At 48.5% G+C, this 27,234-nt stretch overlaps 1 protein-coding gene across 8 annotated transcripts in view; it reads left to right on the top strand.

The window, feature by feature from the left end:
- Positions 1–697: 697 nt before the first annotated feature.
- Positions 698–27,234, top strand: part of GPD2 (glycerol-3-phosphate dehydrogenase 2) — a 56,136-nt gene continuing 29,599 nt past the window's right edge. The window contains exons 1-6 of one of the 8 annotated variants that reach the window (XM_086750819.1): positions 698–802; positions 11,749–11,856; positions 20,698–20,872; positions 23,671–23,795; positions 24,628–24,725; positions 25,776–25,939. In XM_086750819.1, coding sequence (XP_086606945.1) covers positions 11,755–11,856; positions 20,698–20,872; positions 23,671–23,795; positions 24,628–24,725; positions 25,776–25,939 — 664 coding nt within the window. In that variant the 5' untranslated portion in view covers positions 698–802; positions 11,749–11,754. Of the gene's footprint in view, positions 803–906; positions 938–999; positions 1,152–10,973; positions 11,009–11,111; positions 11,236–11,322; positions 11,376–11,748; positions 11,857–20,697; positions 20,873–23,670; positions 23,796–24,627; positions 24,726–25,775; positions 25,940–27,234 lie in introns of those variants that run through there. The other 7 variants (XM_086750821.1, XM_086750818.1, XM_086750822.1 and 4 more) reach the window with 7 other exon arrangements.

Raw genomic sequence — 27,234 nt, 5'->3', positions numbered from 1 at the left:
GTGGGGGGATTTCATGAGAAGTTTCAGTTCAAGTAAGCGAGCTGGTAGGATCTATCAAGTCACTGAGAGGCAGCCACCGATGAAGTTTCCCTACCAGCTTCATGCCATACTGCAGCCACTGGAGAGGACAACTGAAAAAAGAAAAGATGTGAATCTGGCTCCATACCTTCATTATGCACTGTCTATTTTTTTTTTTTTTTCAAAGGCGGATCCTCAGAGATTTAGCATTTTCCAGAGCCCCGTCCAACCTGGCCTTGAACGTTTCCAGGGATGGGGTGCCCACCACCTCTCCTTCGCTCCCTTTTGACTACACGGCCCTTCAACCCGCTGTGCAAGTGAGGAAGCGCCTCTAAATAAAACGGACTTTATATACCGTTCAAGCATCCGTTCCCCATTTGTCTGCCAGGAAGAAACCTGCCCGGGGCCCAAAAGCGGGCCACCAGCAGAATTCCTCAGAAAGGAAGATGAGCAGTTCAACCGAGCTCCCCCAAAAAAACGCAATGTCAGCGTCCAAACGAGCCTCGCTTGCCCCCGCCGGCCGGCTCGGGCTGCGCGGGCGGAGGACCCAGCCCCACGCGTGGGCCATAGGCCCACGCGTGGGGCTGGGTCCTCCGCCCGCGCAGCCCGAGCCGGAGGAGGGGCGGCGATGGGCCGCGACGCCCCTAAATACAGAGCGGGGTGAGGAGGGCCCGTCCCTCTCCTCCGCGCCGGAGCGGGAAGGCGGGAACAGGCCCGAGCGGCGGGGCCTAGCGCGGCCTCCTTTCCCCAGCGGCACCGGCCTGCCCTTGGGCCCGGCCACCGGGTGAGGCGGAGGGCAGGGCGGGGAGGCGCCGGGGTGGGGGGGGTTAAGGCGGAGCGGGGAAAGGGGCTGGCTGCCCGCCTTCTCCTCCCGCCGGCCGGCGAGCAGCGCGGAGAGGGAGGCGGGCTCGGCGCGGGAGTAAGTGGCGTTCGCGGGGCGGGCGGGGGGGGCGCGGGCCGTGCCGCGGGGGTGGCTCCGCGGGGAGAGCGGGCGCTGTGCGGGTGTGCGGTTCCCCACGGGACACGCGTGGTGCGGCCGCGGGTTCGCCTCCGGACTTGCCTTTGTTGTAAACCTGTAGCACACCATCACCGCTGTCCCTCGTCTCCTCCAGATCCCACTTTGGCGAAGTACAGTAAGTCTCGGCTCTGCCACGGGCTCCCGGCCCCCTCCCCTCTGTTCCTGGACGGAAAGAGGGGCCAGAAAACGGAGTGGGTGGCTGTTCCGTGGAAGTGGTACGAAGTCCTTGGCTCGTCCGTGTGTTGTCGCCCCGCTCGGGCCCGGGGGACACTCAGCCCTGCTGCCCCGCTGTTCGGGGACAGCTGCGTGCAGCCTGTGCCCGTCTGCCTGTAACGAATGGCGGGGCGCAGAACGCTGTCGCTCCATTTTCTGTCTCAGGTAGGGCCGGGAGAATACAGCGTCTCCGGTTATTAAAAGGCGTGAGTGCTGGGCAAGGAACAGCATGGCTGTAGTTACACCGAGCTTTGCAAAGTGGAAACGGTTGCTTCTCGCTTGTATTAATCGTTTGCATGGGACCGTTTCTGGGTGAGAGCGTATCGGTGCGACAAATAAGTCCTAAACTTTTCTTGAGTTCTTTTCCCTTCTAACCAATCACTTCAGTGTTTGTAAGCCCGTTATTACAGGAAAAGATATAGGTGTGTGTGTGTGGAGACCCCGAGTTTAAACTGCCTGCTGAGCTTACTCTACTACTTGCTGTAAAGTAGTAGTAAAAGCACATTGAAAGCGAGCTGCTTTCCATCCGCTGCTGGGAAGTAAGGGCTCTCCCTTCCCCGTTTTGAAGTAGTCATACTTCCTTCTCTTGCTTCTCTGCTGCTTGCCACACTTCCTAATATCTCTTTACTGCCCTAAGAGGCCCCCAGGTCAGAGCCGTGCCTGCTGCAGCTGTGCTGAGCTTTCTCGAGGGGCGAAGGCACGGAATGCGCGGCCGGAGCGGCGGCAGGAACACCTCTCCAGCCTTGCCAGGCACAGTCCATCTCCAGCTACGCACAGGGCAGCCGCGGAGGCAAGGACTGCTTTTTCTTGAAGGCTTGGAGCGCTGTGGACACGTGAATCTGTTGCCACTACAGACTCTTGCGTTTGTCTTCTGGTGGTTCTCAGGTCGTGGCTAGACTTCTCTGTGTGTCTTATCTTCATTTCGGTGTTTGCAGTCTGCCTGTCTGCTGAGCTCTCTTGGGACCATGACTGCTGTTCTGCTGTGGGATTCCCACCCAGAAAGTTTCCCTGCGTGAGAGGTTTGCTCCAGTGTAATTACGCTGACGTTGGCCTGAAGACTCGAGTCCATTTGTAAGATAATCTTCTGACCATGGATGAGAAGCAAGCTTGGAGGTGCAGCTGCTAGGAGCATGGTGTATTTTCAATTGAAGTTAATCAGGCCTTTTATTTTTCTCACTTTTGTAGATACAGGTCCTTGGGAATGTTTAGTGATGAGCAGTGAGTGATGATTAGCTAGGGAAGAGTCAGTCTGAGGTTTCAAGATCTTTAAGGGTTGATAGCTGGGGCAAAATGGAGTATTGGCTCTTCTATAATAGCAATAAGCAGAATAGTATTAATTCTGATGTTAACAATTTGCCAATTTTATTTAGGCTGTCTTTGGATGAAGGTTTTGAGTAGGCACGAGCGTGCGTGGAAAAATGATACGTGCACCCTATGTCAGATGTATAGCGTCACTTTGGTTGTATGTGTAGGGATGCACACTTTGCTTTGCTTAATTAGGGGTGTGTGCATGTACGCATGCACAGGAGCACGGTAGTAATAACTGTATGAGCTAGGCCCTTCTTGTGTAACGTAGCATTTTCCCCAGACATCCATTTCTACCCGGTGATCTGTCACTAGCAGAAATTTGGAAGGCTGGATGGACGTGGCAGGTTCAAAGGCCGTTAATGCAAACCAGTTTTCCAAACGAAAGCTCATACAGGTTTCTTTCTGCTACCTACTTTGTCTTCACACAAGTCTCTGCAAGCTTTAGCAAATATTCAAAAGAAATGCGCTTTTTCCACAGTCAGTTTGGAGTTGTTACTTTCTCCTTTCCCCTGTAAGTATCTCGGTGCTTTCAAAAGAAGGGTTTGTGTTTGCAAGTAGCTGTTAAGCAACAATTTATTTTTATCATAGTGCTTGTTTACAAACTGGCAAACAGGACTTAAAGAATTATCTTACCTTTTCTAAAATACATGGGCCTACAGTGTGCTCGGTTAAAACAGAGGTCTGGTCGTCCAGGTGTATAAATTCATCTCCTGCATATCACTCGATGTTCTGATTGCAGTTTGAGCCTGCATTTTTTCCGGGGATTAGCTTTATCGGTGTGGGTGTGCCGCTGCAGCTGGCGTGAGCAGGGCCGTGGCGTTCTGCCTGCAGAAGGGTGGGGATGGCGGGGCGTGCGCCTGTCCCCTTCCTCGCTGGGCCCTCTCGGGAGGGTGGGACACCGCTGCAAAGCTGAGTGCTGGGTGAAAAGGGAAACTAGCTCGAGATAAAAGTTAGAGGCTGGGAAAAAGGTCCTGACAAAAGTGGGAAGGTCACCCTTTAAAGAGGGAAGGCCTTATGTGCCTCAGCCGCTTCACGGGGGTGCGTGGGCCCAGGCTGGAGCTACCTGGGAGTCAGTGATGTGGGGCACGGAGGCTGCGTTCTCGGCAGCAGCTGTTCTGCTTTGGGGGTGAGTGCCCAGCTCTTGCTCATGTAGATACAGCTCACTTCTTCCAAAAAGCATTATCCTGGGAAACAATTTTTATTACGTAACGAGCAAACAATTTGTAATCAGAACTCTTCTACAGTGCCACAGTATTGCTTTTAGAAACAGTTTGTATCCCTAAATAACTGTCTTTGAGCCCAGTTTCGAAGCAAATGTGTAGCTCTCTCTCTCCAAATGCCGGTGAGCTCGCCCTCAGTTATACCCTGGTAGTGCCGCTGGAGCCCAGGCTGTCACTCCTCTGGAGTCTGGGTACAAAGCCTTGGACTGTGCCTCTCTTGCTTAGCAGAGTGTTTCTCAAACCAAGCGTTGATTCTGGTTTCAAAATGGTATTGAACGCGTGCCCCTCCTCCGGGATTAGATTTGCACGTACTATCAGGTCGCAATCTTTATGCCAGTGTATAAAACTAGGCTACTTCCTTGACACACCTAAGTAATCACCTAATTTGTAGTTATTTTTTTGAACAGGTACCTGTTTGTATATGCAGGGCTGTGTCCAGTCTTGTAACAAGCACAACACCTTGTTTTTTAATCCTTTCTCCTTTAGCGTTTGGCTGTGGAGAGGGAGGGAACCGTGGATATAGTTCAGTATTAGGATCAAGCTGACTTGGTAGACTGATTAATCAAATATCTGCGTTAAATGTGAGGGGAATGAAGACTATCAGGAAAAAAACGGTGAACAGCTATGAACTAACTGTATCTAACAAGACCATGTCTTTCTAATTACCGTCATTAGTTGAAATAGTCATTCTTGCTGTCTGCATTAGTGGGGGGCTAACGTAGCAGCCCTGAAACCTACCACACACCCAATACAAACTTGCAAATCCTATGAACTAGCTAAGTTAACAGCAATGTTGGCACAAAAAAAAAAAAGTATGGGAATCACCCCGTGTACGTTTTGTCAGTAATCAGGAGACCAGGTTTCCTGCTCCTTGGGTGGCAGATTTTGAAGTAATCTTTCAATAGGACAGGAGGGAATTGAAATACTTTTATCGTAAGACTCGATAAATATATTATCGTGTTTGTGTGGTGGGAAAGCTCAAAATGCTCGTGACCTCAGTGTTTCTCTGTATTCCTGTTAGTTTGTGGGTATGGTGCTTGGAATTAGAGCCGTCATTGTCTGCCAGTGTTGCCTTATTCTCAGAAACACTGCTTTCTCTGGCAGGATATTAATAGTGAAATCTGAAGAAAGATTTACAAATCAATTTTTTTTTTTTTTTTTTTTTTTTTTTGGTAGGAGGGTAATGAAACAGAAGAAGTGGTTAGGTTAAAAATACAAATAGTGGAAAGAGAAGCCAGAAGACCTTGTTCCTTGTCGGATACAGCTTAAAGCAGTTGGGATATCATTTACTGGTGGGTGGGAAGATCTTAGTACTTGAGTACGGAAAGCAGAGTCAGTAGTTTGAAGCCGTGGGGACCAAGAGAAGCAAGGAGAATAGGATGCCTATTTTGTTTGCTTTGTTTTTCCTTTATTTTAGTGCACGGCAAGCGCTGCAGCTACTTTTGGGCATGACAGCCGAGCTAGCTGCCCGTACTGGAGTGCGGGAAGGATTTTCCCCACGTGGCAAACTGCTGCTTTGCTTCCACTTCCTAGTGCAGGGGGGCCTGCGGGGTTTTCGGGTTTTAAGTCCTGTATACAGGAACTTACAAATTTGTGGCGTGGCCTGTGGCTTAAAGGGACTCGTAACCCAGTGAGCTGTCTAGACGTTGTGGGTTGTGTTTCTGTGCTTGGTTGGTGAGCTAGGTCTTGGATAATTACTTTAATTGAAAGGCCCTAACTTGTGTTTAAGAGCCCAAAGTAAAGGCTGCAGGCTTTAGGAGATGAGCTGGGGGATGGACTCGGCTGTGATGTTTCAGCCGCGTTTTGTACCCGCTGGAGCTCTGTCTCGGAGTGCGGATTCAGGATAGACATGGTTTACAGTATTACGTGGAGAAGTCATGGGTGTATGAGCCAACGGCCCAGGCGTCTGCTGGTGAGGTAGATAACGAGCTTTGGTTGCCCTTCGAAGCATGCCGCTTTGGTCTCGTGTTTGCTGGTTAGGTAACGAGGAGCACAGGGCAGCCCAGGAGATTTAGACTCCTATCAGCTGAGGAGAGAGATGCTTGATGACTGTTAGGAGCGCTGCAGGGGAAGCATCGTCAGTTTTGGTTGGTTTAAGCTTTAAATGCTTGCTTCTAAGATGCTCGCTTCAGTTAGTGCGGTCTGACATCCTATGTAACGTACCACGTCAGTCTTGGGAAAAGCTCTAGGAGAGCTGGTAGATGATCTCATTAAGGGAGGTGCTATAAGGGCGACTTTGTGATTATTACCCCTTTTCTTGTTATTTGGTCACTTCCTGCGTTGACACACCCATAAACTGCCGGTTACGCGCTCTCAGAAGAGTACAGCTTGAAATCCGTAAGTTATCCCAGTAAGAATCCTAACTGTGGCCTGTCTTAGCGCTGTTCCCTGCGCCCTCACAGGGGCCACCTTTTAAGGAGTCCTGCAAGAGGGATGGAAAGCCGAATTAGAGGGAGCCGAGGACAGCGACTTCAGCTGCTTGGAGAGGCAGAGGCGGTGCAAGACTCCCCACTCAGCCTGGAGGGACGTGGGTCTGGGGCTCTCATCATCCAAAACTTACCTGAGAAGCTTTTGGAAGAAATGTGAGAGATTGAATTAGACAAGGCTACTGTGCCGACGGCAAATTATGCAAACTGTAGTGGTGATGATTATAAGTTTTCTATTTTTAAGTCTTCCATTGGGTGACTCACTCTATTAGATGTGTTCGTTTGAAACGGAGTGTGAAGCACCCAGATTCCATGGTAATGGCCTCATAAAGCACACAGATACACAACATAACAGATTGGATTTCTTCTCTTAATTTAACAGGTTTTGCGTCTCGTACACCATGTCTGATGGCAGCACACAGGGCGTCACACACTCCTATTGCGAAGCTCTACAGTTTGTATCCATCTGTCTCTTCACTTTTGCTAAAGTAGTCATCTTTCTTTGATCTCTAACTCACAATTCTGCATCTGAATTTTCCACCGTTCCCCTTCCCTCATTCCTCTCATTCTTTCCCCCAGCTTTGGCCGTGCGCTGCTTAGATCCAGCCTGGTATCTTAATTAGAAAGCACTTGAGTTACAGAAATGCCGGCGGTTGCAGCATTTCCTCTTCAGCCACCTGCCCTCCTCGGGTGGGAGCAGGTTACACAACTCCAAGTAAGAGCCAGCCAACAGTCTTGCAGCTGCCTGGGCTGGGCATTACGGGGAGTAAGGAAGGCAAGTCGCTCCTCGGGTTTATCCCAGGCTAATGAGAACGGCAGGGTGGGTGGCAGATGCTTGTCGCGTGGGGCGTGCTATTCGGAAGCATCTACTGAAGACGGCTGTTGAAATAACTTTTTAAAAAACAAACAAACAAACCAGGCTGTAAGTTGTGCTTTGTATGCTTTTTGGTTTTTAAACGTGGGGCTGGAGGTGAAGCAGAAGAATCCTGCCTTGAAGAAGTGCGTTACCGATGGAGCGGAGCCCGTGCCTGTGACGCCGAGCCAGGGTCTGTTAGCTTGTGAGGCTCCCCCAGGGACCTCGCTGCTCGCCAGCCCGGGCTCTGGAGTGGGAGCTTCCTGTGGAAGCGACTGCCGCGTGCTGCTGTACGCCAAAGTAAGTGAGGCTCTGAACCGCTGGTCAGGAGCGCACCGCAGGAGGGAGCGGCTCCTCCCGTGACAACAGCTTGTGTTAACTTTTTTAACTTTTGGAAACTGAAAGCATGAACTTATCCTGATGCATCTTTTATGTAGTTTCCATTTCATGTAACTAGCACTTCCCCCCGCCCCCCCCCCTTTATATTTCCTTTCAAGTTTAAAGCCTGTATTTTCTTATCAGAAGTCCTTTAATAGCTAGAAGTTTGAGCTAATGTCCATGTGAATATTTACAATACTCAACTGGTTCACTGAGGAGTGCTCCCTGTGCGTTATTCAGCTCTGGACAGATGTACGCAATGCCGACTCCTCACGGCATGCCGCTGGCTGCTCCCGTGCCGGCCAGGGCTCCCTGTTCCTGCCAGAGCTGGTTCCAGAGCCTGTCAGGGACTGCAGCCCACCCTGGAATCGAGGATGTGGGTCCAAATGTGCCATTTGTGACCTGTATCGAAACGAAGGATAGGGCTTAACGTGGGGATTTACACTGTCAGATGGCACTTACAGCACTCAAGCGCTGTATGCTGTTCGAGCCATTTTTTAAAGGTGACTCACAATGTCTGTGTTTTGGGGAGATGACTTATTCTGACTGCAGCGCTTCTCATGCTGCTTGCTATTATAATTTTCACTAAAATAAAATTCAGTTTCCATCACGGGCTATTGATCTCGGCTTGGAAGAGAGTCAAGTTTTAATACCTACTTGCAAAAGATGAAGGAGTTTTAAGTGTAGGCTCTCCTCTGCGCCCCGAGCACTCTGTACAGCCCCTGTCGTCACTATGTGGACTGTGTTCTTTCCCGGTCCATCTCCTGTGCTCTGCTTTATCCTGCCTGGTGCTGACAGTAGCCTTTAGCAGCCGTTCTGGGACAGAACTTGAGGGAAAACGCACAAGTGTACGTTTAGAGAGCCTCAAATTTCTCTTTGGCTGTGTGTATTAAGGCAGTGTTTAAGCTGCCTTGTCGTGTGCCAGTTCCCACATGCGCTGTGGTTCCTTTCGGGAAGAAGCCGGGGTGTTTGGGCGGGGAGGAGGTGCGCTGTGCTGAGGTAGAGCCCGACTGCAGAGCCTGGGGCAGAGCCTCGGCGCAGTGCACGGCAGCCTGGCGCCTGCCTACCGTGTCCGTGCCGGCTGCCTGGGGCCCTGCCTGCCTGCGGAACCTGCTAATGCTCCGAGCTCAGTTTGTCCTAATCCACGTACCTCCGCGCATGCCTCGCGGGTTCCTGCGGAGAAATTGAGATGTTCCAGGTGTGAAAGCACCGTGTGTAGGTTTGAATGCCTGTCTCGCTTTGCGCTGGAGTGGCTTACGTTAAGCCGTATTTTCCTTTCTGTACCGGAATAAGCTGCTCTTACTGATGGTGAGCAAGATTTATGTGGCAATTTGAGCAGCTGGTCTCCTGGGAGCGTTCCTTTCCCTGGAGAATTGCATATGATCTGGGATCAGCTCTGAGCAGAGCTGAGGACACGCGTCCCGGCTGTCAGGCAAGCAGAGCGTTGCCCCTTACTGACAGCTGACGGCTGAGGCCAGAAATCCCTCCTGTACCGAGGGCGCTGAGCCTGCCAGTTTCTTTACGTTGTAGGTGTTACCTTGCATAATGGAAGTGGTGCAGCTCTCTCCGTGTGTTAGAGCTGGTGACAGGTGCCTCGGAGCTTTTGGGATCAAAGTAAGCATCATGGGGGCTGTTGTTGGTTCTGTTGTTTGTTTGTTTCAACGAATTCTCTTCTCTGGCAGGCCTGGTGTTTATTCCAGTTCCTGAATGAGAACCTGTGGCATCCGTACCAAAATACTGCCCGTTGGCACGTGCGAGTACGGCAGCGGGGTGGGGGGCTGTCAGAAGTGCGCTCTCTGCGGAGACCTGTTGGGAGGTGGAGAGGGAGGAGACGGAGCTGTGAGCATGGAGGGCAGGCGTAACTCAGCCTGTCTTATTGCCCAGCTCTGGCCCGGCGCAGCTTCTGTTCAGCGCGTGAGCATGTTCTGTTTGAGGTGGTGGTTTCTACCAAAAGTTACCAGAAGAACAGATATTTCAAACTACTGACATGTAACTGGACACCACAGTGAGTGGTGTGCTTATTCCTCCTGATTGCTTTCGTGGGTTTGTGCAGCGTTGTTGTACAAACCACTTAGAAATCTACTACACAGCTTTTGGGGAACTTGTGTTTTTTTTTCCTTTCATGTAAGCAATGGTATTTCTCGTGTGATTCACAAGGGAACTTTACATTTTAGCTGGTGCAGCAAGGGTGTTTTTAACCCGTAACTGAAGTAGTACAGGTCAACTGAATAAAGACAGAGCTACATTACCTCTTCAGTTTTCAAAACTTGAAATTTTTTTTTTCACTTGTTCTCCTGAAAGCCGGTGTCTCTGCAGGCACATAAGCCGGCTTGTCGGAAGATGCTAATTTGTTCTTTTTAAACTCCCTTGGATTCTGGAGCATATTGTGTTCCCAGAACAGGCACTTGCGAAGGCTTCGTGCTCCTATTCGAAGTGACTCCTCTGCTGATGTGTAAGGTGTGTGAAACGGCTTCGAGCCTGCCGCCAGTTTGCAGTCTGAGAGATGGGTTATTATTCTAGCAACTCGAAGAAGCCTTACGGCAGAAGCGTGTGGCACACAGAGTGCTCGGGTGTGCGTATGCACTCGCCGTCGCCGTATGCTTCGTGCGGCTGTAGGCGGTGTGTGAGCTGATGTTGATTGTCCTAGTGCTTTTGTTTTGCAGGGGGTTACGAGCGTGGTGATGGCAGCGCGAGCTTTCCAGCTGCACGCTTTCATTCTTGTGCAGTGCTGGATTTCGTGTTGCTATGACCCCATGAGTGCCCATAGGGGTGTTCAGGTATGTAGAGGTGCACCAAGAGAGGTTGTTATGGTGGGAATCTTCAGGAGCAAACGTGCTGCTCTTCAGAAAAACTTGGGGGAGGCTGCAAGCCTTGGCCTTCTGTACAACCATCGCTTGCATGCAGTACAGACGTGCAGCATCTGTACATCAAAGGTCTGCGCACAATAATTGTGCGTGGAATCTCCCCCGTGCCGAGTGTGCCGCGAGCAAAGGGCACAGGGAAGGAAGTTAAGATCTATACCACCTTAAAAATAAAGCTTTCCTGTTTGGCTTGTCTTAAACATGTTCGGTGTGTTTATTTTTGTTTTTAAGAAAAAAAAAGAACACTGATGCTAGCTGGTAGGAAGAATAGGAGAAAAAAGATGAAATGTGTGCAGACACAGTAACGTAGAGTATTTCATGTTTAATGGCGTTTATAAGGCCAAAGAAATAACTCCAGCTGGAAGTGGTTTGCTGCAAATCCTGACAGGAAGGCTGTGCACTGCCAAAAGTACCGGTTTATGACCCGGTCTGGTGTGTGGTACAAGACGGGCGGCAGCTGTGGAATCCGCCCGTGTTCCAGCGTTGGCACAGGGCTGTCCGCCTTGCCTGCTTCCGCTCCGAGCCTTAGCAGTGTTAAATCTCTGTATGGGGACTGCTGGGTGAATCTGGGGCCTGGACAAGGATGTCCTCGTGACTGGAGGGCTCGGAGCGCTGGCGGGAGTCCTTCGGGCTTGATGTACACTGTTTCGCATGCGCTGCGAGCGGCCACGGTCCTGGGAAGATGGATTAGGTTGTGCCTGCTTAAGATTCAGGTCAGTTCCATGCAAATTTTTCATTCAGTATCCAAACACTGGGTCTTTTAAGAATTTGCCTGACCCACATAGGGCTGGTTTTAAACCCTCTGTAGCTAGATGACAGAGGTCTGCGCTTATTTCAAGCTGCTTAATCTTGTCCGCTGTCCCTGCTTCTCGCTGAAGGACCTGCTTCCTGACTGGCAGTGCGTCTTCTCCCCCATTCCTGGGTAGGACAAGCTTTGCTGGTATGCAGCGAATACTGGGATCGTGTCCCTGGCTGGAAAGCAGGATGGAGTGCTGTTAGGCAACTGTGGCTGTAGAAGGAGTTTGGGACGGGAGGGTAGCTGAAGGTGATCTAGTGAAGCAGACCAGCTGTTCTGTTGTGGTAAGGATTTGGTGGCCGCCTGGCTGGTGACAGGATGTTCTTGTTCTGCTTTTCCCGCACTATTGTAAGCGCTCGTCATGTGTACGAGTACTTCGAGTTTAAATGGAGTGTGTGCACACATCTGCTTGTAGATCTGAATACTCTTTTGTCGTTTAGCTTTCACAGCGAATACTAGAGCACTCTCGCTTGCCTCTGTCTGGGCTTTGTTTAGAAATTATTAATACTGCAATGAAAATCAGTAATTAATATATTGCTACCCTAAGTTTCAACTTGTCACAACATTGTCACTGGTTTCTGCAAATGGTCTGTTCTGTGTAGCCTAGATTCTAATGTGGTAGGACTGCCTATTAATTTTTCTCTTCTCTTCTTACAGTGAAAAATGGCATTTCAGAAGGCAGTGAAAGGAACTGTTCTCATTGGAGGAGGTGCCATAGCAACAGTTTTTGGCCTCTCTCAATTTTCTCAGTATAGAAACAAACACGTAAGTATTAATTACGATTTCTGATAAAATATGAAACTTAAAATCTGTTTGAGCGTATGTTAGGCTTATACGACTAGTTTGGTTTGGGAAGGAGTGCCAAGAGCCTCTCAGCTTGATTGGGAAGGCGCTGATCTGGAGGGTGGCAGGAGGCGATGTTTCGCTATTGTAGGTCTTTAACCAGTGGGGAAGCGTGATTCTTGTAAACCACTCTTCGTGTTTAAAAAATGGCCTCTGCGTACTACCAGGGGCTGTACTTAGTTGCAGGAGGAGTGGAAAGTACAAGTGCTAAGTAGAGTTTGGACAGTGTTTTGCAGGTTAGACGCCTGAAGTGAATCCACTAGCACTACCTCTGACAATCTCTGCGTCGGAACAGGCAGGGTGGCAGCTCTGGTTCAGCTCAGAAAGCTGAAAACTGCTTGAGGCTAGGGTCTGTGCCAAAGGAGTCAGTGGCGAGGCGCCTGCCGTTTCTGCTGGGCGTTGTCTCTATCTGGTGGGCATGACCTAGGCACTGGTAAGCTGGAGGCAGGGTTCTCTGCTGCCTTCCAGGTGACCAAGGCACGTGGACAGAACAAGTTCCCTGAGCAGTGAAGGGTGATATGGAGACTTGCTGTTAAAATAAGTCTGTGGCAGCAGAAAGAGATGCAGTAGATTGTGGTGTCGGTTTGTGATTCTTGCTGTAGAGTCAGGGTCACTATGCTCTTGACCTTCTCGACTTTCTCGAGGCAGAAGCCAAGGAGAAATCAGTAAGAGGAACATGTGTTGTGGACTGGTTCTAGGCAGAGCTGGTGTGGACCAACAACTACTCTTAAAGCAAGTAAATGTCTGTTATTTTAATTTGGTTGTGCTTTAGAGTTACAAAACAACCATGTCTGGGCTTGGTAGGTGTGTGTAAGGGAACGTGTCTCCTGATCTTGTGTTAAATGTGGGCTGGAGGCTGGCACCTCGTGTTTGTCAAAAATGTTTGCAATCAGTGTTCCATGAACTGGCTGAGGGAGGTGTAGTCAGAGCTCTGGCCTCACTTGCTTCAGTCTGGGTTTGGAAAAAGCTTAAGCCCAAGGAGCTACCTCCTCCTTCCTTTGAGATGGTGTTGGTCTGGGCAGCTAGGCGAGCAGGTGCTCGTTTCCCATCTCACCTTAGAAGCGTAACCGATCGGCTCTTTCTCCAGGCAAGCCGTTATCTGAATGGCTCTGGTTACCACGCGTGTACTGTTAGTTGCCGGTCAGATTGGGCAAACTGAAAACAGGAACGGAAGAAGCGGATCTTAATGGTCTAGTTGAAGGTAAAACGGTGGGTGATGGGAGACGGCCTTCACTTAGCACCACGAAGGTGGGTATTATGTCTGAATAAACGGTGATCTGAACCTTCTGGCTGTTTCTGTGGAGAGGAGGAGTAGCAGCTGAGGTATTAGTAAAGCAAATGAGATGAGTCATTTCTGGGGAACCTAGCTGGGAAGTGGATAAGCCAGGATCCTTATGGCTTCCGAAAAAGATGTTGCAGAAAATAAAACCTAGCATTTAAAGTAAGCTTCCCGTTGGGCTGCCTGTCTTGCACCTCGCTGACAATACGGCTTCGAACTCTCTCTGGAGTCTTTATCACGGGGTTTTACAATCTGGCTTCATTACTGTCAGAAATGGCAGCTTCAGATGTTAGGACTGTTAAAGAGGAAGAGTTGGAAGTGAAAAGTGATCCGGACACTCACTTGTTCTGTATGCAGTATGCCAGAATTCAGGGAATTCCCGTTTTTCTGGGAGTGGATGATGGCCATTATGAATTCCAGAGACAGATTAAAAACCAAAGTTTTACAGAAGGTGATTGTGGCGTCAAAATGATAACTGCTTGTCCCCCAATTTCTAAACCTGCTACGTAGGATCAGCCTACAAAGGACCTGAAAACATCCAGCACGTGTGTAAGCGGAGGGATCTGTCAAGCGAGCAGCATGTTGTTTTCGTACCGTACGGACTCCATGTTCCCCATATGATGTCCCTTAAAGCTGCTGCTTTAAACACCTAATGCAGGGCAGCAGGTGGAACATAACTGGAGGGATTGACACGAAGGAGGACAGTCCGTTTGTTGTGTTGACACATCTAAGCTGTGGGCATGGCCCCCGGCCCAAGTGTCCTCTCTCTAATAATGCCTGCCAATCAAACGCATGCAGGGGCAAAGATCTCGTCTCCCTTTGCCAGAGAAGGATATTGCCCCAAGATGCGCACTAATTGGCTACACATTGTAGGAAATCTCTTGTTATTTCAGGAACAGAATTCATCACATCATAAGACAGAAATAAAATGCTCTTTTTTTTTTTTTTTTTTTTTAAACCCGTGTTCGTATTGCCTCACTCGCTGCCTGGATGCCTGTGCTGTGGCACTGGAATTAGCGGCAGCCAGTTAAGGAATAAAGACCTTGGCTGGCTAATAATCCTGAACGTGCGGTCTAGTTGATCTGTCTCTTTGTTCTCTGTGTTCGCTCAGCTGGTGTGATGTTTCTGTGAAACTCAGCTGTCCCAGGTAACTCCAAGGGAGAAGCTTGGTGGTGAAGAAGCCAGAAGGTGGTGAATTTCTAGCCCTTGAGCGTGAGCGGGAGGTCACTTGCACCCAATCTTAAAGCTCCTTTCCAACCTGAGTGATGCTGCGGTTTGTTAGCCGAGCATACTAGTACTAAAAGGGACGAGTACTGGCGATTTTTGGTGTTGAAATCTAAGCTGTCCTTGCTAGGTGGAGAGTCAAAGCCTGGCTGTGAGGAGACCGGCACAGCTAATGCAGCTAACCTTGTCTGCGTGTAAACACCTGTAAAGTGTTTACACCTTAAAAATAAAACTCCATTGATTCAGATCTGGTTTTCAAGAGTTTTATCCCAACTTATTTTTGTATAAGCACACACATGTGCTGACCTTCTGCAGCACGTTTCCGCACCAGCAGTGCGGGCAGTATGGTCTGAGAATATCTACGCGTGGCGTCTGCAGGCTCAGGAGCAGTTTAGTAAATTGTCCTCGTTGTGCAAAGCACGTAATTGCGCAAAGTATTTCACACTGCTGTGCACAACATCCTTGTCTCTGAACTGGAGAGACGTGGGTTTGATGGATGGACCACTCAATGGATAAGGAGTTGGCTGGATGGCCGCACTCAGAGTTGGGGTCAACAGCTCAATGTTCAAGTGGAGACCAGTGATGAGGGGTCCGTGTTGGGCCCGGCCCTGTTCAACATCTTTGTCGGCGACATGGACAGTGGCATAGAGTGCACCCTCAGCAAGTTGGCTGACGACACCAAGCTGTGTGGTGCCATCGACACGCTGGAGGGGAGGGATGCCATCCAGAGGGACCTGGACAGGCTGGAGAGGTGCAAACCTCATGAAGTTCAGCCAGGCCAAGTGCAGGGTCCTGCACATGGGTCGTGGCAATCCCAGGCACAAATCCAGGTTGAGTGGAGAATGGATCGAGAGCAGCCCTGAGGAGAGGGACTTGGGGGTGCTGGTGGGCGAGGAGCTCAACATGAGCCGGCAATGTGCGCTCACGGCCCAGAAACCAACGGCACCCTGGGCTGCATCCCCAGCAGCGTGGGCAGCAGGGCGAGGGAGGGGATCCTGCCCCTCTGCTCCGCTCTGGTGAGACCCCCCTGCAGCGCTGCGTCCAGCTCTGGAGCCCCCAACAGCAGAAGGACGTGGAGCTGCTGGAGAGGGTCCAGAGGAGGCCACGCAGATGCTGAGAGGGCTGGAGCAGCTCTGCTGTGAGGCCAGGCTGGGAGAGCTGGGGCTGTTCAGCCTGGAGAAGAGGAGGCTCCGGGGAGCCCTGAGAGCGGCTCCCAGTGCCCAAAGGGGGCTGCAGGGAAGACGGTGGTTCTAGAGAAATGGAAATAGCAGCTCCTCTTGCTTCTTGTAGATGCTGCCCGAATTGCTGCATTCTTGCTCTCTGCGCCGTTATTTTCGTGCACAGAGCCGTGGGGGCTCAGACTAGGCAGGGTGTGGGTATTCTTCTGTGTGCCGGGTTTGAACTGGAGACCACCGATTCCCCCCGCGATCATTAGGGGAAAAAACACTGCTTTGTTTTGGCCTTGTAAGAGATTGCTGTCTTCTCCTATCCAAGCCTGCACAATCCTGCTCTCTTTTTGGTGTGTGAGTGCATTGTTGGTCAGTAGGAACTGCCCATCGAGGTGGATCCAATACAGTGTGATAATGCATCAGGGCTTGCTTTTGGGGTTTTTTTTAAATACTTCCTTTTTTTCTTTTCTTTAATGAATAAGGGTGATGAATTTGACTCTGCAAACCAACCTGGAGATTTACATTAGCAAATTAACAAGAATGCTTGCTTATGGATTACCAGATGACTTTCTAACTTCGTGATTGAATTCAAACTGCCAAGCTAAATTCCTTCTTGCTAAGAGTGTAATCAAAACCATTCAAGGAACTCTTGCCTGAGAAATTGTAGATATAAACAGCAATTGCTTATTTCAGTAAACATACTTGTTCACTGCCAAACTAATCACGTTACTGCAGATGGAATCCCTGTGTGCAGCTCTTCCTCACTCCCGCGTTTAATTGACAGCAAGATGGATCATATCTGTATCAATTCCTCGCGCACTGATCGCTTCACTTCTATTTCAGCGCCGATCTCTGTGCTCGTGCTGTAGCAGTGGCCACCTGCCTGGGACCGCTCTGTGTTCTGCTGTCGGCCGTTCGTAGGAAATACTGTGTTTAAAAATCAAACAAAAGATGTATTCTAACCAAACGATGCTAGTTCTTCTGGAACTCTGAACTTTTTCTTCTGTTCTCTCCTTTTCCTGAAGTGAAGTTGTACGGTTTGGAAATAGTCCCTTGTTTTGCTGAAGGCACATCTGGAAACGTAGTGGAGAACTAACCTTGAGGTGGGGATTTGCACTGGTTTACAGTTTAAGGAGGCTGAGCATCTGCAGCTGAACTCAGTCAACCAGAAGATGTGAAAGGCTAAGCCGGGGTGCTTTTGGACTTCACAATTTCCTTCTCATCCCCGTTGTCGTCAAGTCACAGGGTGATACCTAGGGAAGCTGGGAAACTGGCATCAGCTGTCTGTCTGTGCTCAGGGTAACGACACAGCACTAAAAAGCACGCTTAGTGCAACAGCTCACCGAGGAAAAGCTGTCGCCGTGCAGAAAGCCGGACTGTAATGCTTGCTGTGCAACCCGGAAAGCGGCAGCTTCTGCGGTTGTCACTGTTTTCAGGTATTCAAGGGAAAGAACCTTTCACGCGCTGCTTTCTCGTTGCCTTTCGGAGGGGAAGCCTGTGCAGAGCCGCTGCCGGAGGCGTCGGAGGGCTCACAGCAAACCTCGGCAGCAGCACTGGGATGAGAGGATCATCTTTACTGCCGTGGAGGAGGGAGTGAAGGCAAGAATGGCTGGATCCTCTCCGTGTCTCCCTCCTTGTGTCCATCACTCCCTGGAAAAACGTGTTCTGGAAACTGCCTGGGTGTACCATACTTCAGGGATGTGAAAGTTTCCACTGTACTTTAGGGGATATATAAGTTTTTAGCTCTGCTGGAGACGGGTAGGCTGGGGAGAGAGCAGGGCAAAGGCAGAAGTAGGTGGGAAGGTACAGAATTCATTGGTCAGATAAATAATGGGGAACATTAATTAATCTGAAGTGCCAAAGCTTTGTACCTGATCTGCTGATCTTTGCCAGCTACAACGTGTTCGTGTGTAAACACGTGTGAGGGAGGGCAGACGATCGGGAGGCTCATCGAGATTCACTGGGCTCTGACTCGGCCTCTCCGCTGCCTGTGTCTCGTGACTCCTCGAGCTCCTGGGGCCGGCAGCGCCTGTGTCCCCGTTTGAGGGCTGCGGCGGGTTTGAACAGGCTGCTAGTGAGGAGACCTGTCGTTACCGTGCATTTGTAGTTGGTGAGGGAGCCTGGGCCGCAGCTGGCTGAGCGCTTAATGTGGCTGCTCACGCTCCAGCCGAGCCTGTGCCCCTGCACTTGCCGGGCTGGGGGGAAAATCCGGGGTAATACTGGAGCCTGAGTCAGCATTTGCCGGATTTTGGTTGTGTTACATCTGAATTCTCACTTTATTTCTGGGAAGATACAAATCCTTAACATGAAGTGAAGCACCGTTTTTCTAGTCCAGCTTTCCTCATCGATTGAATGGTAACACGCGTGCAGCGAGAGTGGTTGCTGCTATCCCAAGTAATGTGCACGAGCCACTTGCGTTACCATCAATAGAATCCATGATTACAGCATGAGCTTGATCATCAGTTATCTTTTGAATGTGCGCCTCCTTTAGATGTGGCTACTAGCTATTAGGTTTATTTTCAGTTGTGTACTAGTGGTAGGAGCGTTGAGAAATGATGCATCTCAGTCATAATTCTGCTGAAGAACGAGCAAATAACTTTGAACAAAAATGTGCGGTGTGTAACTGGAGTTCAGGCTCCCGGTGCGTGGCTGGCTTGGCTGTTAATTTGCAGTGGACACGCTGCGAGAATCGCTTTTCCCTTTAGCTCACACGGGCCGCTTACGGAGCTCTGGCAGCCAGCGCGTCGCTGGCTAAAGCGGAGCCGCACCGTTCCGCTCGCCGAGACCCGCTCAGCCGCGCGGCGAAGGGACGGGGCGAGCGGCTGGGCTCCCTTTGCTCAGTTGGGCTGTTGTGCCGTGGCAGGTGTGCGTTCCCTCCCCGGGGCAAAGGCCAGGGAAGGCGGCTGGCGTTCCTGAACCCGGGGGTGGCTTACGCCGGAGGAGAGCTTTTCCTTAACAGCGGTGGAGGTCCAGGAGAGCCTGCCTGGGAAACCCAGCGTGCAGGCTGAGTAGCGATAAGGCAGGGTGAGCGGCGCCTGTGCCGGCGTCTGCAGCGCGGAGCTGGGCTGGGGAGCTGTTCCTGTGGCAGCTGTAATTCGCTGTTGGCAGTGCAGTCAGCAATGAAGTTATCTCTCTAACTGAGCAACCTGCCTCCTTCGGTTTATTCGAGGAATGCTTGGAAATAAAAACTTAGATGAGAGAGCGTCCTTGCACATTGTAAGCAGTGGATGGAAAGAGGTTAGACAAATTGTTTAAGATGATAGTAAAAAAAAAAGTGGTATTTTGTGTTTTATCACTTGAATTTTATTGGTTTACTCTTTCCTGTGCTGGACAGAAGCTCCTTTACATCAGTTAAGTCTGCCCTTTGGACTAAAGACTAGGTCATGCTTGGGTCTTAGACTGTAGGGTTTAAATGGGTTTTTCTTGTGTTGAAAGTGTTTATAATTTCATTATATTGTGTTATTATTATAATTATATTATTTCCCCCTATTCTTTCGGAGGGTGGGGGGAGTGAGAGAGAGACTGCGTAGTCTGGTCCCGATCGGGGCTGAACTACGACACCAGGCAGTTCTAAACACGTTAATTCTTAATTTCCTGTTTGTTTATTTTGATGCGTTCTGAGTTGGTACGCTAGTTCTTCTCTCCGGGTCTGGGAAGCGTAGGCGTTTGTGTTTTCACATACGTATTTCAGGTCAGTGGTGGTTAAACACTTCCTTTGGAAGTGCTAGGTGCTGATAAAAGCACTCCTCTCAACCAAGCAGAACTCGGAGCACCAAAATCTGGCTCTTTCCAAGGGGGCTGGCTCGAGTGATGCTCTCGAGGTCTGCTGCTGAGCGGGGATGTGCTGCGGTGTTTGGCGTGGCGGCCAGTGCCTCCACTGCCCTCCTGTTGGAACCGCAGGGGCTCTGTCTGCCGGGTACACCTGGGTACAAGTGGCTGCTGTGGGGAACACGGGTCCTTCAGGCGCTAAAAAATAGCGGTGAGAGAAATCCGCTGTCTCGTTTTGTGCAGAACGAGGGATGGCAGGGAATGAGGAAAGAGCTGGAACAAAAAACAAAGCTGGAGCTGAAAGCAAGGAGAAAGCAAGATGAGTTTTGTGGTCTTGCATCCTATTTAACTGCCCAAATAACTACGGGATCTGCCTACAGCCCGTTGTCTATATAACCGGTGTGATGCATCTGAACCCACGGTGATGGCTCTCGTAACGTTATTATGACAAAATATGTGACCAGAAACAGGGTTTGGGCATTCCCGGGACTGTAAAGGTTTTTGGAATTGAGTTTAAATTGATATTAACTGAAGAGAGCCTTCAGAAACTGGTTAAAACCTTAACATTTAAACCACGGTCCGTGTGAGTTGACTGAGCATGCACGTCAGCCTTTCTCACCACGGTCACCCAATGGAGAGCAGCAGTGGCTGGTGGCATGTCAGAGTCCTGGAGACTCTCACAGCCATTCCGGTACAGCCTGAGCTTACCTGGGAACTGCCACTTCGTTAAGTTTTGTCTCTTTAAAGAAAAGATGTATTTTAGCATGCTGTAGGATACAAATTGCTTTACTTATAAGATTTATAACAGGAGATGGAAATAGTTTCTTTGCTGTTCTGGCATTCTGGATTTGACAGTAAACCGTATCGCCTCATGAACCTGATCCCATTTGAGCTTAGATCAGTGCCGCTGTACAAGTAATCAATTTAAAAATATAAAATGTACATTCATCTTTAAGTGCTTTGCTTTGATGGATTTTTGTCAGAGAGGTGAGAGCCTGACCACGTGCCTGTTAAAATACCTCCCGCGCGTCCTGTGACACTTGACGCAGCAGCAGACTGCCCCTAGAAATAGTTAATAGAGGTAGTAGCACTTGAGTACAGCCTTATATTGAAACAGGCAGATGAAGTAAATGTGTGCTAACCCTTTATGCTTTTAGTAGCTTGTTGCTCCATACTGTTTTAATGCAATGTTATTATTAAATGTAGGTAAAGTGACTGGGAATATTTGAGTTTACCTTTATGGTTACAGGAAATGCTGTGATTTGGCTGTGTGTGTGTACACAGTAAATACAGATCCTCATGTCTTGCTTTTAATCTTTGTAGGGTAGTACCTTTGTGCGTGTTCAGGCTGCAGAAGCTGTGACTGTTCCGAAAATGATCCATTTACCCACAAGAGAAGAGCAAATTTTGGCACTGCAAACCACCAGTGAATTTGATGTCCTCGTTATCGGCGGAGGAGCGACGGGATGTGGCTGTGCTTTAGATGCAGTCACCAGAGGTAAGGCTTGAACATGTAATTGCATTCTTATTCTTGGATTACATAAATAAACTTATCAGATTGGCTTCTCAAAAGTACTTGAAGATAAAGATGTGCTCTGAATGCCTGTTTGTACGGCTTCTGTTCTCAGAAGCTGAAATGAACTTGAAGGATAAATGTCACTGCGTTTTGTTGTTTCAGCGGGTCTAGGTGCTTGTATGCCGTTGTCTGCCATAAACCTTTCTGCTGGGTGCTCTTGGATGCATTCCTCATTCCCTGTTGCTCCTTGCGTCACGGGTTTATCTGTGGGCACGTTCCTGTATTTGTGCAGGAGAACATCTGCAGCAAAGACAAGACAAGACTTGCACAGCGCTTCTAGCAACTGTTTTGGAAGGGCCAAGCATGAACTCTCGCCGAGGCACAGTGGCTCTCCAGCTCCTATTTCTTATAGCATGAGACGTCTGCAGCTTCTTCAGATTGGAGCTCTGTTGGGGTTTCCAGTGGAAGGTGCTAGTACCATTCAGTGTGAGGGGGCGTACAGCGGATCTGTGCTCCAGTTGCCCCATTTTGGGGGATTAGCTGTGTAACTGGTTGAGGAAGCTACTAGAAGCAGCAGAATTGATGTTGCCTTTCCGCATAGCCTTAACTTAGGGAAGGCTCAAGGTAAAATGAGTTGAAGGTAATGCTTTTTACCCGACTTCTGCAGGAGGATCAGGATGCGTGTGGTGACAGTTGGTGGTTGCTCAGCAGATGTGCAGATGTTGTTTAATAGCTCGTGCAGTTGGTCAGACATGTGAAAAACTCTGTTCAGGGGGTGAAAAAGCAAGACACTAATGCCTATTCTGTCTGTGTGATCCACCTCACACAGTAACTTTGAGACTGGCCAGCAGGTTCTGATCAAATGGGACCCTTCCCAAAGCGAATAAGTCATTTTACAAAGATTAAAATAGATCTTCAGAGACAGAGATGGGAACGCACGGGTGCCGTTTCTGCAGGAGAGACGGTAGTATCAACTCCTGTTCTGTTAAAATGCTCTGTTCCCCCAGAATATCATATTTTTATCCAAAAAGCTATGTAAAAATTCATGAGAAAAGCTTGTTTTGGAAAGTGTTCTCTCAGTTGTTTTCAGGACAAGCAGCCAATGAGAGAGAGAACCAGTCTTCCTTAGCTTCTGTGTCTGTAGGCCTTGTTTCTGGTTTTGGAGCTAAAATGGAAAAAAAACAGTGTAAAATGTAGTAGAGAGCCGTAAAGTTCTTCAGCTTCCTTAACCTGTGGATACCCCTCAGAAATAAGAGGCACAACCTGACTCCGGGGGTGTTTTGTAGCTCAGTTTGGAAAATACTTCTCCAGAAGGTGTGATAACTTCGAAACAGATAAAGCAGTAAGCCTGCGCCGTCGGTCAGTACGTACAAACCCCCGTCTGGTTTATAACTCTTTTCCTGTATTATTAAAGATAACTTGGGATCTTTCCCCTTCTGCCTCTGCCGTGTTGTGGCAGAAGATGCAGTTGTAAAGCGCACAGAAATTATTGTAGGTAATCTGTGTTTATCCTTTTGCTGGGTGTTCTGATTACATCAGGAGGTTTCTGAAGTGTGAAATATTCCTAGGCATTTGGTTAATGAATTGTGTATTGTTGCTGTTCATTCATGGAACTTGCTCTTTGATTATGTTTGCTTCGCTTAACAACAAATTTTGCTTTTCATGTGTTTGATATATCTTCGCCAAATTATTTCTGATTGTATCCATTAATCTTCAGTCACATCTGACAAATATAAATTACTCTGATCTTTGGAAGTTACCAGTAATAATTAGAATTTTTTTTTTAAGGACATAAAAGTTTTGAGAGACCAATAGATGTTAAAATGTACGTTCACCAACAATATCATAAAGCAGAGAGGGCGAAGGAGGGACCCAAGGGATGACGTCTCATGTAGCTGGTGCTCTTCTCCTTGGGCGCGCGTCGTTGTGTGGTGCTGTTGGGTTTGGCAGCAGTGTCACTGAATTTAATCCACTTCTGCCTCGCCTGCGTAACTTTACACCTCTGCCAGTGGCGGAGGGGGTCTGTTACACTAACTTCTGTCCTGCCAGGGGTGCGTTACAAGTGCAGATGGCCGTGTACTTGGCCTGCGGTGCCCGTCTTGGTGGGCTTCACCTATGCTGGAGGGTGGGAGTGTTGTCTTGTAGGTATGTGCTAAAGGATGTGGCCGGGCCGTTGCCTGTATCTCTCATTAAAAGGTGTCTGTTAATCACCTGTTTCCTCCAGCTCTTCCTTTCACCTGACTTCCATCACGTAACTGGCTGTTAGCCCCCTTCATGAGGAAGGTGCTAGCTGTGCTCTCTGAGCTCATCCTGGGCGATGAGGTGCCCGTGCTGGCTCTCCTCTGCTTGGCCACCCTTGAAGCAGACAGATGCCCGTTGTCTGCCCCTCTCTGTGCCGTTTAAACTGTTGGTGTGACAGCTGTAGAGCTCTCTGCCACAGAGAGTTAAACGTGTTCATGAAAATCCTCTGTTCCTGCCGCGAACACGAACTGTGATTTGCTTGAGGGACCGCGGCCCCTGTAATGTACTGTAATGCCTTTCTGTTGTGGAGTATCCAGGTTTTAATGTGCTGCTGTTTAAGTTCTGTTTTGACTTTTCCCTTAGGAAGGAGGCTAAAATTTTTCATTACAATATAGACAGTGCACTACACTTTGAATACAAATTTATCCATGTTCGGAGTAATTTTTCTTGTGATTGTCTCTACCCTAGAGAAGTGTCTTTAATGAATTACATACAAATTGTGTAATTTAAGAAGTTAATTTGGTTTTCTGGTAACACAGGACTAAAAACAGCCCTTCTAGAAAGAGATGATTTCTCATCGGGGACCAGCAGCAGGAGCACTAAATTGATCCATGGTGGAGTGAGATATCTTCAGAAGGCCATCATGAACTTGGATTTTGAGCAGGTAATTGTTTATGCTGGTTGTTAAGCAAAAATTGCTAGTAGACACTTCCCCTATCCCAATTATATCCAAGTCTCCTTTTTCATTTTTTCCACTGCTTGACTGTTGTAGTCTGCAGCCACTGGGCACGGAAAATGTCTTCTGCACCAGCTGGGCTTTCCAGACTCGGGAAATCGGTGCTGTTGTCTTTTGCTAAATTCTTTTATGGGCAACCTAATTGCCATACCTTGTAGACTGTGTGTTTTGGGGAAGGAAGGCAGAGACAGGGCTGACTTCAGGACAAAAAGAGCTTCCTACCTGTCATATCAGAATTTGGGGGAGTGAGTGGTCGTCCTGTTTGTTTTGCAATGGGGAAAGAAAATATGGTAAATGAGTGGTTATATAGAAATGCTTTGTGCATTCTTGTGTTGGTGGAAGCGTGATACTCTTGTTTTTAGAAATTGATTTCTCTCCTCATTGAAACCTCTCTAACTTAGAGCATGACTTCTCCGGGAAAAAATATCTAAAACCTGCAGTTATCCAGCTATAGAAGTCAACCTTCATTTTTGCCAAAGAACAACTTCGTATCGATTCATATTGATTGATTTGGAGAAGAACACTTCTGCATTTGCAACTTGGAGTTAGTGTGGGGTTTAACTGTGGGAATCGGCACAGAACCTGTACTGTGGGAAACATTTTCCTTAACTTTTGAATTTTTCAGCAAATCCCGACATGTTTTTGAAAGAACAGTAAAAATTAGGCAGGCTATTTGCTTTGGCAAAGTTTCTTATTAAATGTTGCACATGGAGATAAAACTGAGTAACGTAGGATTCACGTGTTTGCTTGTATTTTTCAGTACAAGTTGGTGAAAGAAGCACTTGAGGAGCGCGCGAATCTGCTTGAAATTGCTCCTCACCTCTCAGCGCCTTTGCCGATAATGCTGCCTGTTTACAAGTAAGCTCTGCTGGAATATGTCTCTTCTACCATTGCTTTTAACAAGCAAACTGTTTCCCTGGAGAAGTTTCCGGGTGCTTCTTCCCAAGCATGTCTTTAAGCCTGTCACAAGCTCTGTCGTCCAGGAGGTGAGATGTTGCCATGTTGTAGAAGCAAAAAATTCTCTTACAGCACCAACCAGCTACCGCTGCTGTCTAGGAGGACGCCTTGGACTCAGCCGTTCAGGGCATTTCTGCCACCCCAACACGGGGAGAAGGGGAGTCTGCAGCTGGAATGAGCTCTCATTCCCAGGATGCTATTTGCTGTTCTTTCCAGTACATCCTGTCTTCAATACGTGCTGCCATAGTGTTCTCAGCAGCGTGCTGTTTAGTCCGTGCCAGCGCTCAGCGCAGTAATTCAGCACTCATGCCGTCCATAGCACGTGACGGTTCGGTGCTGAGAGAACGGTTTGCTTCTGTGAGAAAGAGACTTGAAGTGATTTGGGCTGAGTTTTCAGACCTGTAAGAACAGTTCCTGACTGTAGCAGCCTACTCAGAGCAGGCGGTTTTTACTGAGTGATCTTAACGTACGTCTTTATTGCTGTCTTAGTAGAAGGGGCTTGGAGCAGCTGGAGCCCCTCTGGGTCAGGGCTCCGCTGCATTTACTTGGTCCTGTTTATGCAGGAGGCATTAGTCAAGGTGTGCATTTGAGGAACCCTTTCAGCTTGCACATATGTCCTGGTTCTTCCCTCAACACATAGCTTTAGTACCTCACCTTACACTGAGGTACAGAAAGCCAGTTTGTGATCCTAATTCTAGAAAGAATAAAGCCTTGAATCTGCTTGACTAACTGCGTGAGTAGGTCAGTTGAAAACAGCGGGGAACAATGGATACGTTCTTGGATATTTAGTTTATTTTGCAGTACCATGAATTTGTATGATGGTACAAAGTAAAACTGGTGTAATACAAACACAGTTACTTAGGTCCCATCCAACCCTAACAGTGTGTGCATGCACTTGTAAAATTTTTTTTTTTTAATTTCACTTCATAGGGAATTTTTTTTTTCCTGCAGATGGTGGCAGATGCCATACTACTGGTTTGGAATAAAACTGTATGACATCGTGGCTGGAAATCAGTGTCTGAAGAGTAGTTATGTCCTTAGCAAGTCAAGGGCCTTGGAGCTCTTCCCAATGCTACGCAAAGACGAGCTCGTTGGAGCCATCGTCTACTACGACGGTATGTTGCCTTTCTGCGCTTTCATTATTACATCGGGTTGTGTTTTGAAGGGGGAGAAATGCAAGTATGCAACTGTAGATCATGTACAGTGACTTTCTAGAGGGAAGAACAGTGACTTGAAGGATTTGACTTTTATCTCAAGCATTAATTTGGTAGAGAAACTGTTTTTCACAACAGTAAGTTACTGGATGAAGGAGAGAATATACTGGCGTCCTTGGCTAGTAGGTACAGTGATATGTGAAAGCGTTCTGGTTTTCTGGTGATTCCTGCAACTTTCCAGCTGTGCGTGCTTTTGCTGTACACTTCTCAGACTGAATGCTCCTGAGGTATTGTAAGTCAAGAAAGTGTGATCTTCCGGTGGTGTTAAACAGCTTGCTGTAGCACTTGCTGTGTGCGGTGCAAAAACTGCAGACCTAGCTGGATGACCTGGCTTCTGGTTGTGGTTCTTGCAGTTGGATGAGGCCTGGAGCAGTTACTTTCTGTGTCACCAATAAAACTAGTTGCTCTGCAAAGGCAACGTTCACTGTAATTATAATCCAATACCAGAGACTGCTGTAAGACATTGTTTCTGTTAAAACCCCTTTAAGTAAAGGGTTATGAATTCATGGGAGCAAAAATGCCTCCAGGTGAAGTTAGTTACCTGTTTTAGCAGCTAGCTTTGGTGTGTTTGTCTATAACACATACACAAATCAGCGTCCGAGCGGGAGAAACACAGATGCTTTCTGCAAGGCTTTTGATGTTCATTCAAAACAGAGTGATGGTTTAAAAGAACTCATTGCAGCTGCAAGTGTTAATGTGTGTTCATGTTTGGAAGAGTGTCACTCTTGTTTCTAATGCGAGAACGAGTTAGCCTTTTTGCCTCGTCCTGCCGCAGCTGTATAGCAACGGGTGCCGCCGTGGATCTTCTAAGCAAAGAGTTTTTGAACTCTGCCTCTGTCCCTTCAGTCTCTGCAGATACACAAGGCAATCTGGAACAAAGCTGGTGGAGGCTTAGTTGGCTTACTTGACAAATGACTACCTAGAAACTCCGCTGTCCGGAATGCTAGCGTTCGTGTTGATGTCCGGGCGTCCTGAGCTTTGTCCAAGCTGCTGTACTCGGTGCTCTTCAACATCGTGCAGGCTACATCGCCAAAGTGTCCCAACTGCCACACTTAAAAAATCCTGCACTTCTGCAAATTCTAAATTCTGTCAGATTTACTGCTGCAGTGTGGGTACCAGAATACGCTGCCATAGTTGCTTTCTTGATGCATTTGGTTCTGTGGGCATATCTGGAAGATGGAATATTTTTTCTTTGC

This window comes from Chlamydotis macqueenii, chromosome 6 (genome assembly GCF_036417535.1).
Source record: "Chlamydotis macqueenii isolate bChlMac1 chromosome 6, bChlMac1.mat, whole genome shotgun sequence".
In the NCBI taxonomy this organism is placed as follows: domain Eukaryota; kingdom Metazoa; phylum Chordata; class Aves; order Otidiformes; family Otididae; genus Chlamydotis; species Chlamydotis macqueenii.
This window is presented reverse-complemented; position numbering and strand designations above follow the sequence as displayed.